This window comes from Nothobranchius furzeri, chromosome 10 (genome assembly GCF_043380555.1).
Source record: "Nothobranchius furzeri strain GRZ-AD chromosome 10, NfurGRZ-RIMD1, whole genome shotgun sequence".
In the NCBI taxonomy this organism is placed as follows: domain Eukaryota; kingdom Metazoa; phylum Chordata; class Actinopteri; order Cyprinodontiformes; family Nothobranchiidae; genus Nothobranchius; species Nothobranchius furzeri.
Window position 1 is genome coordinate 28701258 of NC_091750.1, and position 15699 is coordinate 28716956.

At 44.0% G+C, this 15699-nt stretch overlaps 1 protein-coding gene across 1 annotated transcript; it reads right to left on the reverse strand.

Annotated features, from left to right (window-relative positions):
• Positions 1-4501: 4501 nt before the first annotated feature.
• On the reverse strand, positions 4502-14710 carry LOC107387203 (ubiquitin carboxyl-terminal hydrolase 2). Its single transcript, XM_015962025.3, has 12 exons — positions 14432-14710; positions 9744-9791; positions 9533-9656; positions 9107-9218; positions 8376-8486; positions 8137-8201; positions 7947-8050; positions 7770-7850; positions 7607-7685; positions 5473-5580; positions 5273-5393; positions 4502-5134 (listed from the first exon to the last, which is right to left on the reverse strand). Exons 1-12 carry the CDS (start codon positions 14582-14584, stop codon positions 5029-5031), a joined length of 1212 nt encoding a protein of 403 aa, XP_015817511.3. The 5' UTR covers positions 14585-14710; the 3' UTR covers positions 4502-5028.
• Positions 14711-15699: the final 989 nt, after the last annotated feature.

Sequence of the window (15699 nt, forward strand, 5' to 3'; positions counted from 1 at the left end):
GGCCTTCCAGCATCTCTCTGTGCAGGTGTTCAGGAATGGAGGGCAGGGCCGTGAGCCACAAGGCCGCTGGATAAGGGTCTGCCAGGCAGCAATGCGAGCAGAACCGGTGAGTACAGCAGCGCACAGATTGAGGATGGCATCAGCAGTTTTAGTAATGATGGTTTTTGACTCGACAGGAGAGTCAAGCTCCTCCACCATTTTGGAAACGCCAAAGGCGAGAAGGCGATGTTATTTCCTGCAGCGCCGGTCTGGAAGGCGCACTGGCGTGCACGATCGCGAGCCGCCTCAGCAGCTGGTCATGCTTAGCGGGAACTGCTCGCGGTCCAGTGAGGTGGTTCTTGACGCCACACAGCGAGGCCAAGTCCGGCTCCAGTGGAGGAACGGATGGCCATCCCTGGTCGGAGAAGCTCTCGACCTTGGTAATGGGCGCATATGTGGAAATTGGCGCCTCAAGCCTGGCAGGCTCGGAGAAGGCGGCGGACCAGCAGCTCATGGCAGTGGGGAAGCGCGGCCAGACGGGGTCTGGACAGCGCGTCTGTGTTGCCCCGAAAATTCCCGCCAATTAATCTGCCTCAGGGGAGCCGGTTCTGGAACGGCTAGGACCCTGCGGGTCGCAGCCGCGGAGATGATGGCGGGCAGCTCCTGGAGCAGCGCTCTAACTGCTGGCAGGGAGGAGCGAGAAACCACTGGGGCAGAAGGACCCGCTGAGCGAGGCTCGTCGACCTCCGTGTTGTACAGGAGGGAATAATGGCTGCGGCAGCCAGCCTCGTCGTACTCCTCACGAGGCTCGTCGACCTCCGTATTGTACAGGAGGGGAAAAAGGGCTATGGCAGCCAGCCTCGTGGTCGACCTCCGTGTTGTACAGGAGGGAAAAAGGGCCTATGGCAGCCAGCCTCGTCGTGCTCCTCACGAGGCTCGTCGACCTCCGTGTTGTACTGGAGGGAAAAAGGGCTATGGCAGCCAGCCTCGTGGTCGACCTCCGTGTTGTACAGGAGGGAATAATGGCTGCGGCAGCCAGCCTCGTCGTACTCCTCACGAGGCTTCTCGACCTCCGTGTTGCACAGGAGGGAAAAAGGGCTATGACAGCCAGCCTCGTGGTCGACCTCCGTGTTGTACAGGAGGGAAGAAGGGCTATGGCAGCCAGCTTTGTCGTACACCTCGCTGTCGATGACATCGTCCAGTCGGTAGGAGCCAGCCGGCTCCTGGCCGACGTTGAAGAACCGTAACGCCTTGTCCAGCGAGTACGTGCCAGCCACCGGAATTTCCTCGTCGGTGGAGGGGGTGAAGTACTCAACCCGGCGGACCTTTTCAGCCACGGGCAGAGCGGTACAAAACGGGCACGAGGCCTGGGGGTCAAGGCCAGGCCAGCGTGGTGAGCCCCGAGACAGACCTTACACTTGGCGTGCAGGTTGCCGCTGGAGATGGAGCCCGTCTGGCAGGCCGGGCAGGTCCTGGCGTCGCTGGACATGGTCAGTGAGTAGATTTTTCTTGTATAATTGCTCTTAAAGGAAGCTCTTAAGCTTGGCGTGAAGAGAAAACGGAGGCGAGCAGTGGAGTCGCTCCACTTATATAACCCACAAGGGGTGCCCACGTGGTGGGCGTACATTTAAGCTCTTCATGATTGGTTGATGCTGAGATCACCCTTCCAATAGCAGCTCGCTTAAGGGCTAAGACTAGACGAAATAGAACTCTCTGCTTGTCTTGGGTTAAACACGTGCCACGAGTCATGACATTTCCAAACTCACCTTGACAGAACCATGAGGCCTGACCCCTCCTGGGCATTAGGGTAAGTGATTTTACTGACAGCTCGCGTCAACACATCTGACGCAATTCCGGTAGCTGCCTTTTTGAGATGCGGTTTAGCCACAGCAAATCCTTTTTTAACAAAAGGTGATATGAATCGGAACAGTCTTGAAAATAGCGAGCCAAAGCCACGCCCATATAAATAAGGAGTGCCGCTACAACCTGGTAAACTGTGACCGGCCTGAGTGACGTAATAATTAATAAAACGGTTGGGGTCGTTTCTCTGCAGGTGATAAATCATTTTTTACGTTTGCGAGATGTATGCTGCGCTGAGTAAAAGAGCGTAACTGACTCTCTGTTGGATAAAAACAGTACTGGATGTATTGAAATTATTTAGTCTGGATAACATCTGGTGTTTTTTTAGTTCAAACGAAGGTTCATTCCATGCTCTTTTGTTATTTTTCTGTGGCTCCGGAGGTTCGACCTTGCAGGTCTGCAGTTGTTATCACAAAAGCTCCCTAGTGAAGTTCAGATGCAGATTTTCTCTGTTATACCAAGAACCTGGGAAAGTTTTCTTTCTGTGAGTGGGGTGGGTGTGTTTATCTTTAATGTGTGTGTGCTATGTACTTTTGAATAAAACCTTTTTGCGAGCATCTGCTTGTCGAGAGACCGAACAGACAGCCACTGGTGTGTATCTTCTTTCTTTCCGATTTTGCAAAGTCTGGTTGTTGATTATTGGTGTTTGTATTGGAGTGTGTTAGTGTTTTGACACTACCAACACTGCTGGATCCCAGGTATTTAAAAAAAACTAGCCTTTGTGAGTCCTACAAAAGCACAAGAAGCAGTGACGCGTTTAAAAAACATGAATGTGTTGTCCTGATGAGACAGACTGCCCCCCCCCCCCGTGAGTTTTTTTCAAAGGCCGGGGAAATACTGTGATAAAAAAGGAACGGGCTCAACCCAAAAACCTTGAAGAAACTTTTGTTTTTGAATAAAAATGAGTAAAACCAGTAACTTTATGGAAACTTTTATTGGAACTGACTTTATTAAATTGACTCAAAAGCTTTTCATATAAAACTAGAATATCTGGGCGAGTAGTGTGGGTTTTGTTTGTTTTATCCCTTTTATTATTATTCTGTTTTTACATTTAAGGTTTCCATTCAGCTAAAATTTTAATTAACAATTATATTTTATATTTCACTTTTGCACAAAAGGAGAACAATACTCCAAATTTTGCTGTATCTACATACTTTGTAATACTGTGAAATAGGCTGTCTAGACTGAGGAGCCTCTAGACAATCGTAATTATCTCATCCAGCAGATGGCAGTGTCTTGAAGCGCTTAGCTGAAGCCTCGAGTAGTGAGCCATTTAGTAACTTAATGTGTAGGAAAGCCCCGTTTCATGGGGCTTCATTTTTCCCATCACTACTTGTCAGCTCTCTGCCCGTGTAGGTGTGTCAGCCGTGTGAAGGCTGATCCGATCCAGTGGCGCAACGACGCAAGTCCTCGCCTCTGGTTGGGGAGGGTTGTGCTGATCCAGGGGGACCATGCCAGTTTTGTTTTAGCAGTGTGGCTACCCACGCTGGTTGGCTTAAGAGCCGCTTTGTCATCCGGCCTTGCCTTCAGCGCTCCACCAAGATCAGCTGAGCGTCTCGTCGTTGGCGGTGCACCGGGCCACCACTACCAATTCATCTCCAGAGCCGGTGGTGTGCCCAGGGGGCTGCATCACTGCTGTTTCGTCTGCATCGGTTTGCTTTAATTAGATGTTGGGTGTCGGACGCCTGGTTGCCGGGGCAACCACCAGAACGCCTACAGGATTAGAAGGATTTATCTTTATTTAGTTACTGTGTTTGTGTTCTTTGGTGTGTTTTTGCAGGTTTAATGTTATTTAGTATTTGTTTGCCCTAGGCCAATGTGGCTAATTCTTGTGGACTGACTTGTGCCAACTGGACGAACTCCATTTGTATGTTTTTAGATATTTTAATAAAGATGTGTGTTACTGAAAAGACAATCTGTTCCCATCGTGATTTTTGAACCTACGGGCCTTCTCTGGGGGGGGGGTTAAGGGTGGCGTTATCTTATTATCCTTAATTTATTTATGTTACAACTCCAACTCGACACAGTAAGCTTCTGGTAAGCTCCAAAAAAAATGAGGACCAAAAAAAGTCATCAGTATGTACAAGAACACACACACACACACACACACACACACACACACACCACCCACACCACCCACTGGATTCCCTCCAAAAAACCTCAAAATTTCAACCACACTTCATATATATATCTCTATATATCAATATATATATATCGATATATAGAGATATATATCTATATATAGAGAGATATATATCTATATATCTATATAGATATATATCTATATATATAGAGATATATATCTATATATATAGATATATATATCTATATATATAGATATATATCTATATATATAGATATATATCTATATATCTATATAGATATATATCTATATATATAGATATATATCTATATATATAGAGATATATATCTATATATATAGAGATATATATCTATATATAGAGAGATATATATCTATATAGATATATATCTATATATCGATATATATATATTGATATATATATATATATATATAGATGACTTGACATGGTAGGCCTATTCATCAGTTTTTATTTAAGTGTTTTGTTTTGTCACCCAAGTCACCCTGCTGGGTTAAATCTGGACCGAGAGCATTTAAATGAAACAATCGTATAACACAGTGTAAGTTGGTGATGAATTTTAATTATTCCAACACTGTAAAGTCAGCAACAATGATGCTGCCACCAACACAGCTGCTGTTTAACGCTCGGAACAGCAGTACAGTCACGTTGTGTCATTATTCATTCTAGTGTCCATAAATATGCCGTACAAAAATATTTATTTGACTCTAAACATCCTAGCATGTATGTTCATTTACATTATACACTTTAAATAGAATAAATTAAATGGAATAAATTATGTAAGTGGTGATGTTGAATTGTCACATCATGTATAAATTTGCTGTAAAAACATGTTATTTGTTGACCCACAGCTTTCCGAGAGGAAGACTATTTTGTTTTTCCAAGAACGGAAGCAAAAACGTTTTAGCATCACCCAAAACTATGAGTGAATTGCTGAAGTTAGTCGAGCTGCCTTTATTTTCTTCCACGTGTCCTTGTGTTGCTCATTCAGTCTGTAATGGCAGGATGCTCTCCACTAGATGGAGCTCTTTCGCTCTCCCTGTCTGAGTCCATTCACGTCGCTCCGTTTTCACAGCCGACATGTCTGATATTTGCTCTGTGAGGAGGCGGACAGCTCGTAGAAGAGTAGGTAAGCGTTGCTGCTGCAAACCTGGCTGGAGGACATCAGGCTCACCCTGGCAACAACACACTCACCTCAGGAAAAAAGCCTGCAGTACACTTTCAACTGACAGTAAGCGTGCTAGGCTGCACAGCTTTCTGCCAATCTGATAAAACGATATGGCAAAGTAACTTGATGATGAGAGATCCAATACCTGGAGTCATTGTAGCTGTACCACACCCCCAGTGCTGAGTTCCTGCAGTAGGCTGTGTAATGGCCTCCCAGGGTGTTTCCAGTGTGGTTGGAGACGGCGTACAGGTTATAAACAGGACGCTCTGTTGGAAGAGGCACCACAAGGGTCATCGAGTGCTCACTCACCAGGCGGAGCAGTGCGTCACACCTGTAGATACTCACCGCTGGTCGCTGCTGAAAACTCTCGCATGTCCAGATCTTTGAGCGGAAATTTGACAAACGTGGACAGTTTGCCCATTTGAACATTAGTGTCTGAGAAACGCTTCAAATCTGAGGCGATGGATGAGTTATGGAACAGAAACTGGTTCAAAATAACACCTAAACATTATAAAAAATTTAACACAAGTAAGGGATGTTCATGAGGAGTAAAAGGTTTCTGATTTGAGTTATTTCTTAGATTATTACAAGAAAAAAAATGTTTTTCCCCAATTCATCAAAGTCTGGAGCGCATTTGAGAGGATGGTGCAGACACAGGAGAATCAGATGTAAGCCAGAGGATCGGATTTTCCAACTGGAAACTGTTCTTAGAGCCTCTATTTAACACACAAAACGTTGTTGGGACTCAAAATGGCCCAGGAGCCGGTGGCACAGGAGTTAAGTGCTCGTCCCGTAATCAGAAGGTCGCAGGTTCGAGCCCCGTTCAGTCTGTCGCTGCCGTTGTGTCCTTGGGCAAGACACTTAACCCACGTTGCCTGCTGGTGGTGGTCAGAGGGACCGGTGGCGCCAGTGCTCGGCAGCCTCGCCTCTGTCAGTGCGCCCCAGGGCAGCTGTGGCTACATCGTATCTCATTCCCACCAGTGTGTGAATGTGTGTGTGAATGGGTGAATGACTGATTGTGTTGTAAAGCGCCTTGGGGGGTTCCAGGACTCTAGAAGGTGCTATATCAAATACAGGCCTTTACCATTTACCAGGAGCCCTGCTAAATGGTCAAACATCTAAAGCCCAACATATTAATGCCCTACAAAGGAAAGACTGGTTTACTCCGCCCACTTGGCCAGGATTAAAATGAGCACCATGCTGATTGGCTGGTTTACCCTGCTGGTTATTTGAAGCTAGAATCTCTGTACATTTGTGTAAAGTATCCGAATAACTGAATAAGAAAACAATGGATCTATCCAGCCTTCCTTCAAAGTCTGGATATTCCCAGTACATCCAAACGTTGCATGTGTGCTCCGACATTGGTTTTTTCCTCTAGTCTAACAAGGATTGTAGCAGTAGCTTGGGACAGCGTTAGCTGTAGTTCAGGCTAGTGTTAGCAGTTGATTGGCCTATTAGCAGTAGTTTGGGATAGCATTAGCAGCTGAATCGCCTATTAGCGGTAGTTTGGGCTAGGATTAGCAGTAATTCGGGCTAGCGTTAGCAGCTGAATCGCCTATTAGCGGTAGTTTGGGCTAGGATTAGCAGTAGTTCGGGCTAGCGTTAGCAGTTGATTGGCCTACTAGCGGTAGTTTGGGCTAGCATTAGCAGTAGTTCGGGATAGCGTTAGCAGTTGATTGGCCTACTAGCTGTAGTTTGGGCTAGCATTAGCAGTAGTTCGGGCTAGCGTTAGCAGTTGATTGGCCTACTAGCGGTAGTTTGGGCTAGCATTAGCAGTAGTTCGGGATAGCGTTAGCAGTTGATTGGCCTACTAGCTGTAGTTTGGGCTAGCATTAGCAGTAGTTCGGGCTAGCGCCAGCAGTTGATTGGCCTACTAGTGGTTGTTTGGGCTAGCATTAGCGTAGTTTGGGCTAGCGTTAGCAGTTGATTGGCCTACTAGCGGTAATTTGTGCTAGCATTAGCAGTAGTTCGGGCTAGCGTTAGCAGTTGATTGGCCTACTAGTGGTTGTTTGGGCTAGCATTAGCGTAGTTTGGGCTAGCGTTAGCAGTTGATTGGCCTACTAGCGGTAATTTGTGCTAGCATTAGCAGTAGTTCGGGCCAGCGCCAGCAGTTGATTGGCCTATTAGCGGTTGTTTGGGCTAGCATTAGCAGTAGCTTGAGCTAGTGCTACTCTGCAGTCATCATTACCTGCACCAATGTTTATATGTAGCAGATGTTGAAGTGGGCTGGGCCATGCAAAAGTAGGGGTGTGTCTAAGCTTATGACATGGTAAATCAGCTTTTCTCAGAACGAACTGTTTTCTGCAACCACTACATCATTGCAAACTTACAAAAGAAAGCAGGTTAAAGACCACACAGACTTCTGGTAAATCTGACACCCCAAGCTGCCTATATTCACCAACAAGGTAAAGGTGAGCTTGAATTCTCTTTTAGGATCATTAACTCCGATACATCCTGCAGAAACGAGACAAAAGGATACGGAGTACAAGGATCTGTGGGAACTTCTGTATGCTGAACCTCTTGATGCATTTCCTCCGGGTTTTGCATCTGTCGCATGTCTAAGGGATAAGACGGCATTAATTCTGCTTTATGCTAAATTCATCTTAAATGACATGTGTGGCTTAATGTGTGAAGACTCTTACCGGTCTTTCGTCTCCATCTAACACGTCTTCTCTGGTGAAGAGTTTTAGGCAGTCTTTGAGGGTCACCTCGCCTGAGCTTTTCTGTGGAGACAAACAGCAGAGCTGCTGTTTCAGCCTGGGCTTGAGTGAGAAACCCATCAACACAATCGGAGTGTGTGTGTGTGTGTTCATTCTGACCTGTGCAATAGGTATGGAGAGATCCCAGAATGGATCAAACACGGTGGAGCGAAAGCCACAAACAGTGCACGTCAAAGAGCTTTTTAGCTGTCCCACAAAAAGGTCTGAAAGTAAAAATCACCGTGAACATGCAAATAAGCGTATTTGTAAGTTAGCTATTCAATTCCACTGCAGCTAAAAACTCACTAACCCACGACTTTGCTGTTCTCTCTCTCCAAGTACATGTTCCACATCCGTCTGGATTTTTCATCATCCCTGCAGCAGACAGCAGATCGGTTAAAAACCCGGCACGTTTGCTCCAAGACCCTCTACACGGTGTGTGCACCCCCCCTTTAGCTGACTGTGTGCAGATCAGCGTATGTGGCGGTGAGGCCTTGCAGGTTATAAGTTATGTATTGGACACAGAAGTGAGCTAATGTGCTGACTTACGAGGGGGGATCAAAGTCCTCCACAGACACCTTTGGTCTGATGGACACTCTGTTCACCTCATTGTGAAGGCCGTCCAATAAGAATCGCAGAAATTCCTGGGCATCCTGTTGACTAAAACGGGAGAAATTGTTTAGCAACTGCTAGTTTTACTAAAAAACATTAAAGCATACTAAAGGGGACATATTATGACTTCCCTCAAGTTAAAATGGTCCTATGGTCGATATGGAACAAGTTTATGAAGTTCTTAAATCCTTCTCATTTAAAGCTATTCCAGCAGCTTTATTTTATTTTTTTTACATTTTTAGTACCTTACAGAATGAGCCGTGTCACGGCTCTGTCACTTTAAGAAAACAAACTGGAGCTGGTCACGCCCACCCATACCCTGACAGGCTGCTATTAACTGAGAAGCTCCGATATCTCAGAAGGGCTTGAAATATGAGCCGCTGCTTCTCCAGCAGAAACTCTCTTTCGTGTGAGAAGTGGTTCTTTTTTAAAATTTCCCATTTGTGACATCACAAATGGGGACTTTTTGAAACGGCTCGTTTTAGGTGCAGAATTCTTTAAACTAAACACTGATAGAAAGCAGATGGATTAATTACTTTTACATTTGGAGAGTTTAGAGAGACAGTAGAGACCCACATGGCAACAAAAAAGAATGCGAAAGGTAAGTTTTGCACAATATGTCCCCTTTAATGGAAAGTTTTTGTTTAAATAAAAGGGGAAAAACTTACCTGCTGCCGACAAATTTTGGAGCAAACCTCTGGATCTGATTTTTGAAATCGGAAGGGCTGATGGCTTCCTTACTCAAGGAAGTCCACAGAGTCTGAGTCAGCTTTGCAAACTCTAGGAAGAGACAAAAACATGACCGTGACAATCAGACTGGTTAGAACCAGAAAAATGTAGTTTGGATTATTAAGTCCCAAAAGTCACAACCTTAAACCTCAATTAGTTCAACAAACTGTGAAATGCGGCGGTGCAACTTATTTCTGTAATATTTAAGCTGACTGTAGCTCCGTGGATTTGGTTAAGTACACGAACAAAGATGAGGGAGTGTAAACTGAAATCATCATAAAGTAGCTCACGTCTGACTAAGCCCTTTGTGCATCTGTAACGATCAGCATCCAGCCGCCGGTCAGCAGGTCAGAGACTCGTCCTACCTTCCATGAGGCCAGAGCTGGTCCTACAGCTGCTGCTCAGGTCCAAACGATAGAAGTTCCTCAGGCAGTAGTCCCTCAGCTCGCACGTGTTGCTCAAACATTGAAGGATGGAGTTCATGAAACACTGGAAATCACACGACAACAAAAGCTTGAGTTAGAGGTAATTCGTACTAAACTAGAGCTTCAGTAGATTTACGCAGACGACGCTTACCGTGTTTCCCAGGTTCTTCAAACCCACCAGACCCTGAGGACTCTTGTGCTGTTAACAATACAGAGGAGTGATCGTTAATGGCGAGCACCATTTTCATTCGCTTTGAGTTTTGTTTAAACCAAAAGTAGCTCCACTGGGGCCTGTCCAAATCTCCCAATTCATGCCGCTCATGGGGCAACAACCTACAGGAAGTTCTTTTCCAAGCTTTCCAAGTATTTGATTTGAGTTTGATGCACAGCTGGTCCAGAAGTAATCTGCTGATATTTCTGCGAGTGTCTGAAAACATCTCCATGTTAGGAGAACAGCTGCAGTCAGCACTGCTCCTCCTCCAGCTTTGTGAAAACATCCCTTTGTTTTCCTTTAAATCTCCTCGTCTGAAAACGTTGCATGAGACCGCTTAAAGCAACATCTTAAGACTCCATCTTTACTGTTTTGGTCCAAGACCAATCCAGCTGCAAACCTGGTGTGAAGGTCGGCTTTTGTTTTCACAATAAACACACCGATCAGCTCTACTAGCTCAATGCGGTAAATCTGGTTTTTTTTCTTTTGCATTTAAAGCCTAAATAGAGACAATTATAAAAAAAATATGTATTTAAAACTCAGCTATTTATGGTCTTAAGTTAATCAAACATAAGAATTTTTAATGTGGTTATATAACCATTTAACAGGAATAAAGAAATAACATTAGCCCTTTCCACCTGCACATCCTCCACTAGGGGGCAGTAGACATGTAGAGGACCAGATTTGGCAGGTTTCTGATTAAGGTACTAATCCTGATGCTCCTTCTGAACAACAAGTGGTTTCAAATTAAACAGCCACAACACCTGCACGCACTTATTGGATCTGCAGGGAAAGATGCTGCAAGTTTTTCTGAAAAATAAACACAAATTGTTGTTTTCTACAGCTGGAACCGTCCACATCAGAAGGGATCTGCCTGCGCTCAGCATCAGTGTGACGAACCTCCCCCGGCTTGTGTGAAATTTAATCATTGCATTCCGATCCGTGCTGATGCTGGGAACAAGCTGCGTGTCACGGGCACTTAGAATTAATGACATCATCAGCTAACGATGACGCGGAAGAGGAAGGTTCTGCCTGCGTGGAGGATAGGATGGCGAGGTGAGTTCGTGTGTCTCAAGTCTCGGATCAGCTGCTTCAGTTTAGTAAATATCTGGTGAGTTCAGGGACTTCAGCGTCACTGGAAGACTGTGACAGAGGTCAGGAAGCAGCAGATAAGCGAATCAGAAGAAAAATCAACATCCTGCAAGGTGCTCTGCTGAAATGTGAATGGTCTGACTTTAAAATACAAACACTTTAAACCTATTTTGATCAAACAAAAGTAATGAATCTGGTCCAAATACTCATACAACCCCCAAGTTTAACCCATTGAACACTGAATAAATCATGTTGCTGCAGCTGAAACCGCGGGCATTACCTTCTCTGAAGAGGTGCTGGTTAGACTCCGCTAAATCTGAAGGTTTTATTTACTCCAACATAAACTGATAATAATAAAAGATGCATGCTTGCACCTGAACAATCAACATGTTTAACAATCTCTCGTGTTACAAGTCCGTGCACATCCCTGTTGGTGACGTTTCCGTGACCCGCGGTTCGTCGTGGATGAGGGGAGCGTAGTAACTGCGCAGGAAATGAGTGACACGCATCATCGCCTCTGCTGACAGCTGAGGAACTCCATGTGCTCACAACAGCTGATGGAGGCAGAAATATCTGCGCACGCCAACGGTAAATGAAGCAGCAGCTATGTTTTTGTGAGTGCAGAGTAATCATTCCTTGTGGCGCTGCAGTGCCTCGTGAAATTCTGGTCCTGCAATTTCAACCCTTCACAAAAGATCTGTTACCGAAGCTTTCAACGGCCCTTTCGGAGGAAATCCGTGGTTTCCTCTTTATTCTTTGCGTGTTTTCTCCTTTCTGCAGTCCTTAATGGTGGACATATGGTACGAGTCCCAGTCTGCTGCACAGCTGACACGCTGGCCTCAGCTCACACAGCAGGCACCTTCTGATTAAAAGGACCTGTCCAAAACCTGGGGAGGTGATGCTTTCAGGTGATTTCTGTGCTTTGAGGCAGAGCGCTCTCCACACGTTGGCAGGACTTCAAAGAGGTAGAGAACATAATGTCCTAAACCGAGCAAGGCATGGCGGCTGGAGGCCGTATAAGGTGTGATGAAGGGGCAACTAACCTGCACGAGATCTTTGCCAATTGCCACTCCCCTGGAAAAAATATAAACGCTGCCGGCTGGAAAACGTTCAGGCTGCACGAATACGAGTCAAAAGAAAATCTGAATTTAGCGTAATGCTAAAGCTAGCAGCATATATATGTAAAAAAGACTGCTTTGGGGGATTTTCAGCTGTCCTGAAGTGTGTTTATGTGTAAACTTTATAAAAAATCTCTATTTTTTTTATTTCTGAAAAGCCTCAGTTCAGATAAATACATATTACATCATGCAAGACTGATATGCTAACAGCTAGTTAAAGTAGACCCAAATCATTGCAGCACTTTTAAAATGGTTCCACTCTTAAATATCATAAATCTTTGTATGACATGGATGCAACGTTTCTGCAGGATTTATCCTCGTTTGTGGAAGTGCTCCATTTAGCTGCAGGTGAAGCTAGAAAATAACCGTGATCTGAAACAAACGTTAGCATAAACGGGGACACTGTGGGACAACTGGGTGTAAGACAATAACAAAACATGTTTTTGGTTGTTAAATCTTTAGGCCTGAAGGACGTAAACTCCATTTCTCCAAACAGAGGCTGTTTGGGAAGCTTAATGGTAATTGGACAGTAATTATTTATCATTTTAAACATTCTAAAATAAACCCAAATATGCACAAAATCACACTAAGAGACAACAATGTTTAATTTTAATATAATTTTGATAGATTTAGCAACTATTTGTTTATTTTTAATTGTTTATTGTTAATTTTATTTTCAAATATTACAAAACAGTTTTTCTGCAGTGAACTCTTTTTTTTTAAACAAAAATTTATTGTCTAAATCAGGTGTGGGAATCCTGTGTATAACAGATATTATTTGCAAGAAAATAAAGAATGAAACTTCAGATTATAGGTAATAAATAGATTATTTGATTTTTGTTTTTAAACCAACAAATAAAGATGTCTTTTCATAATTTCTTAGTGTGAAACTATTTTTACCTTGTGGCTCCTGTTCAAGTGAAACAAGCACTTTAATACTGAGGAAATAGTCAGAACAACTCAATGTTTCAAAAGAAAACAAAAATATTCACGAGATCATCAAAATAACAGGAACGAGTCTTCTCTGCACCGGCAAACGCTCTCTCAGAATTTCAGGGAGTTGCTTCATGCTGCTGTGCAAATATTTCATCCAGCATCTGAGTCAGCTGCTGAATCCTGCCTCCTGACTTCAGGCTGCTTAGTGGAAATAAAGGAGGGTTCATTAAAGGAGGGTTGCATTCACGGACGTCACGGAATGCGGAGGTGTTGACCTACGACCTGAGGCTAACACCTCGAACCCACGCAATATCTGCTGACTGTGGGCCGATCCGGACGTCAGCAGAATGCTCCGAGTGCTCGATAAGGTTTATTTCCTTGAACACATTCCTTACCAGCACTTCTCCCTTCTGTTATGCAACAACCACTCCAGATGGTTCCTTTGATGCAGGAATCTGCTGTTTATAACCCTCCCACTGTCCTAATGGGTGACCCCGCGAGGAAAGTTGACCACTGAGCAGGGTTGATGGCTCATCCCTTGGGTCCTTGTGGCAGGGGTGAGGAGTGAGCACCACCTCACCCATGCCACGAGGACCTCAAGGGATAAACCAACTCAGTGGTCAACTTTCCTCGCGGGGTCACCCATTGGGACAGTGGGAGGGTTAAACCCGTCTTTGCTGTCATGCGAGCATTTCCAGCCCATAATTCTCCACAAAGGGGCCTAAAGGAATTCAAGGCTTTAAAAGAAGCCTTTTCTTAGGAGTAATGCTGGAATTTAACACCTTCTGTCACACAGCGATGCAAAAATATCACATACAGGACTGGAAATCCTCTGTAAAGGTTGTTTCGCCATTGTAAAATATGAAATCCTCCCTGATTATTTCAATTTTGCTCCCAAGAATTCAGAATTTGGTCTAATAAAGAAAAAATAGTAATTTTCTGTGTTGACCTTTGAACTCTGGCTGCTTTTTCACAAATTTTCTGTGCAGTTCTTGAAATATTTGAGCATTTAAATGCTCATTAGCCGTTTATTACCATCAAAACACAAAAATGTTTTGATTTATTTAGTTGAAAATGTGAAAATACAAAAGTAAACACTGTTGGACAGAAATAAAATAACTTTTTTGAACCATTTAGGTGATTCCCAACAAGTTATTCACTTTAAACGTAGCTAGATTTGTTCTGACTTCGAACTGGTATTGCTTTTTACTCCCCGTTTCTCTCCTACTTTTCCATTTTTCTCAATGATTTAAGCACACAGTGGACAATAAGCTGTTTATGCTCAGAGATGCATGCACTACACAGAAAATTTATATTTTAATTAGTCATAGATAAAATGAACAACTCTGAAAGACCTGCAGAAACAAACTAAATATTACAACAAAGTTCTTAAAAGCAGAATATGAACAAAATGATATGAAATGATGATTAATCCCGACATAATCCCACTTGTTGAAAACTCGTAGGAGACGATGGACTCACCTTGGCCGGGTTGATGATCAGACCCATGAATGTGGACACCAGCATGGACCGGGACAGGGACGGACTCTTCCGTCTCAGCTTGGGCTCCTCCGCGGGGAAAGCGGCGTGTTGTCCCGGTGCTGTCACCGTGTAGGAGTGTCTCAGAGACGGCATCCTGTGCAACACCAGGACGGGGTCGTAGGCAGTTTAAAATCCTCTCAAACGATGACGTCCTGTTGTTTGATCTCTGATCAGTTCGTTCTGCCTTCTCCTCGGAGCTCTAAATGACGCACGGACGCTCTGTGTCCGAGTTTTAGCAGAGTTCCGTAAACGTCTCCTCCCACTCGGAAATGAGTGATGTTGCCTTTACTTGTTGTCGGAAATAACCACACTTAGTTCATTGAGACGGACTTTTCATTATTTTCATTTAAATAAAAAGCTCATTAACTTATTTCTCATTAAAGGTCTATTTAGTTATTTTTAAAGTAGGTTTTAGTGATAGTAAACCTGAATGTAGTGATGAGCTAACAGTTAGCAACAAGCTAAGGTTAGTGGATTGTTCCACTTTTTATAGCAGTTTGTGTAAATAATAAATGCTCGTTTATAAATCTTTACACGCTGACATTGTCACACATAATGATTGTTTTCATTGAGGACGGTTTGCTAGTGGTATACTTCCAGTAGGCATTTCATATTCTGCTGAAAGCCCTGTTAGCATTAGCAAATAGTAAACCAAGTCATATTGCTCCATTTTCAAACCCAAATGCATTTTTTTCTGCACTTTTTCTAAATAACTGTCCACAATATGAAGCAAAGGTGTCAATTTTTGGTTCTTTTTTAAAACACAGAAAAGGTTTCTCTTTACCTTGCTGACAGTTTCGTTTGCGGCTGCAAAACATCCTCAGAGCTGACGCTGATGGTGGCGTCACTTCCTGCTCCGTTTATCCGTTTATTCGGTGTTTATGATCGAACACCAGAAATACAAAAGGTGGATAAAGGAAGCCATAGAGATAAGGAGACGTGGATGTGGGACCGTGAACAGAGACGATTGGGGATCGTGCATGGGACTGCATCATGGAGAGGGGAGAGCGAGCAGCAGAGCACGTGTCACCCTAACCCGGATAAACGAGCAGGAAGTGACGCCACCGTTTGCAGCCGCAAACGAAACTGTCAGCAAGGTAAAGAGAAACCTTTTAAGTGTTTTAAAAAAGAACCAAAAATGGAATTAGAAGTACACAGCAAGAACGCACCAAAGATATTTACTCATTAGGTGTTTTGCTTAAAGTATA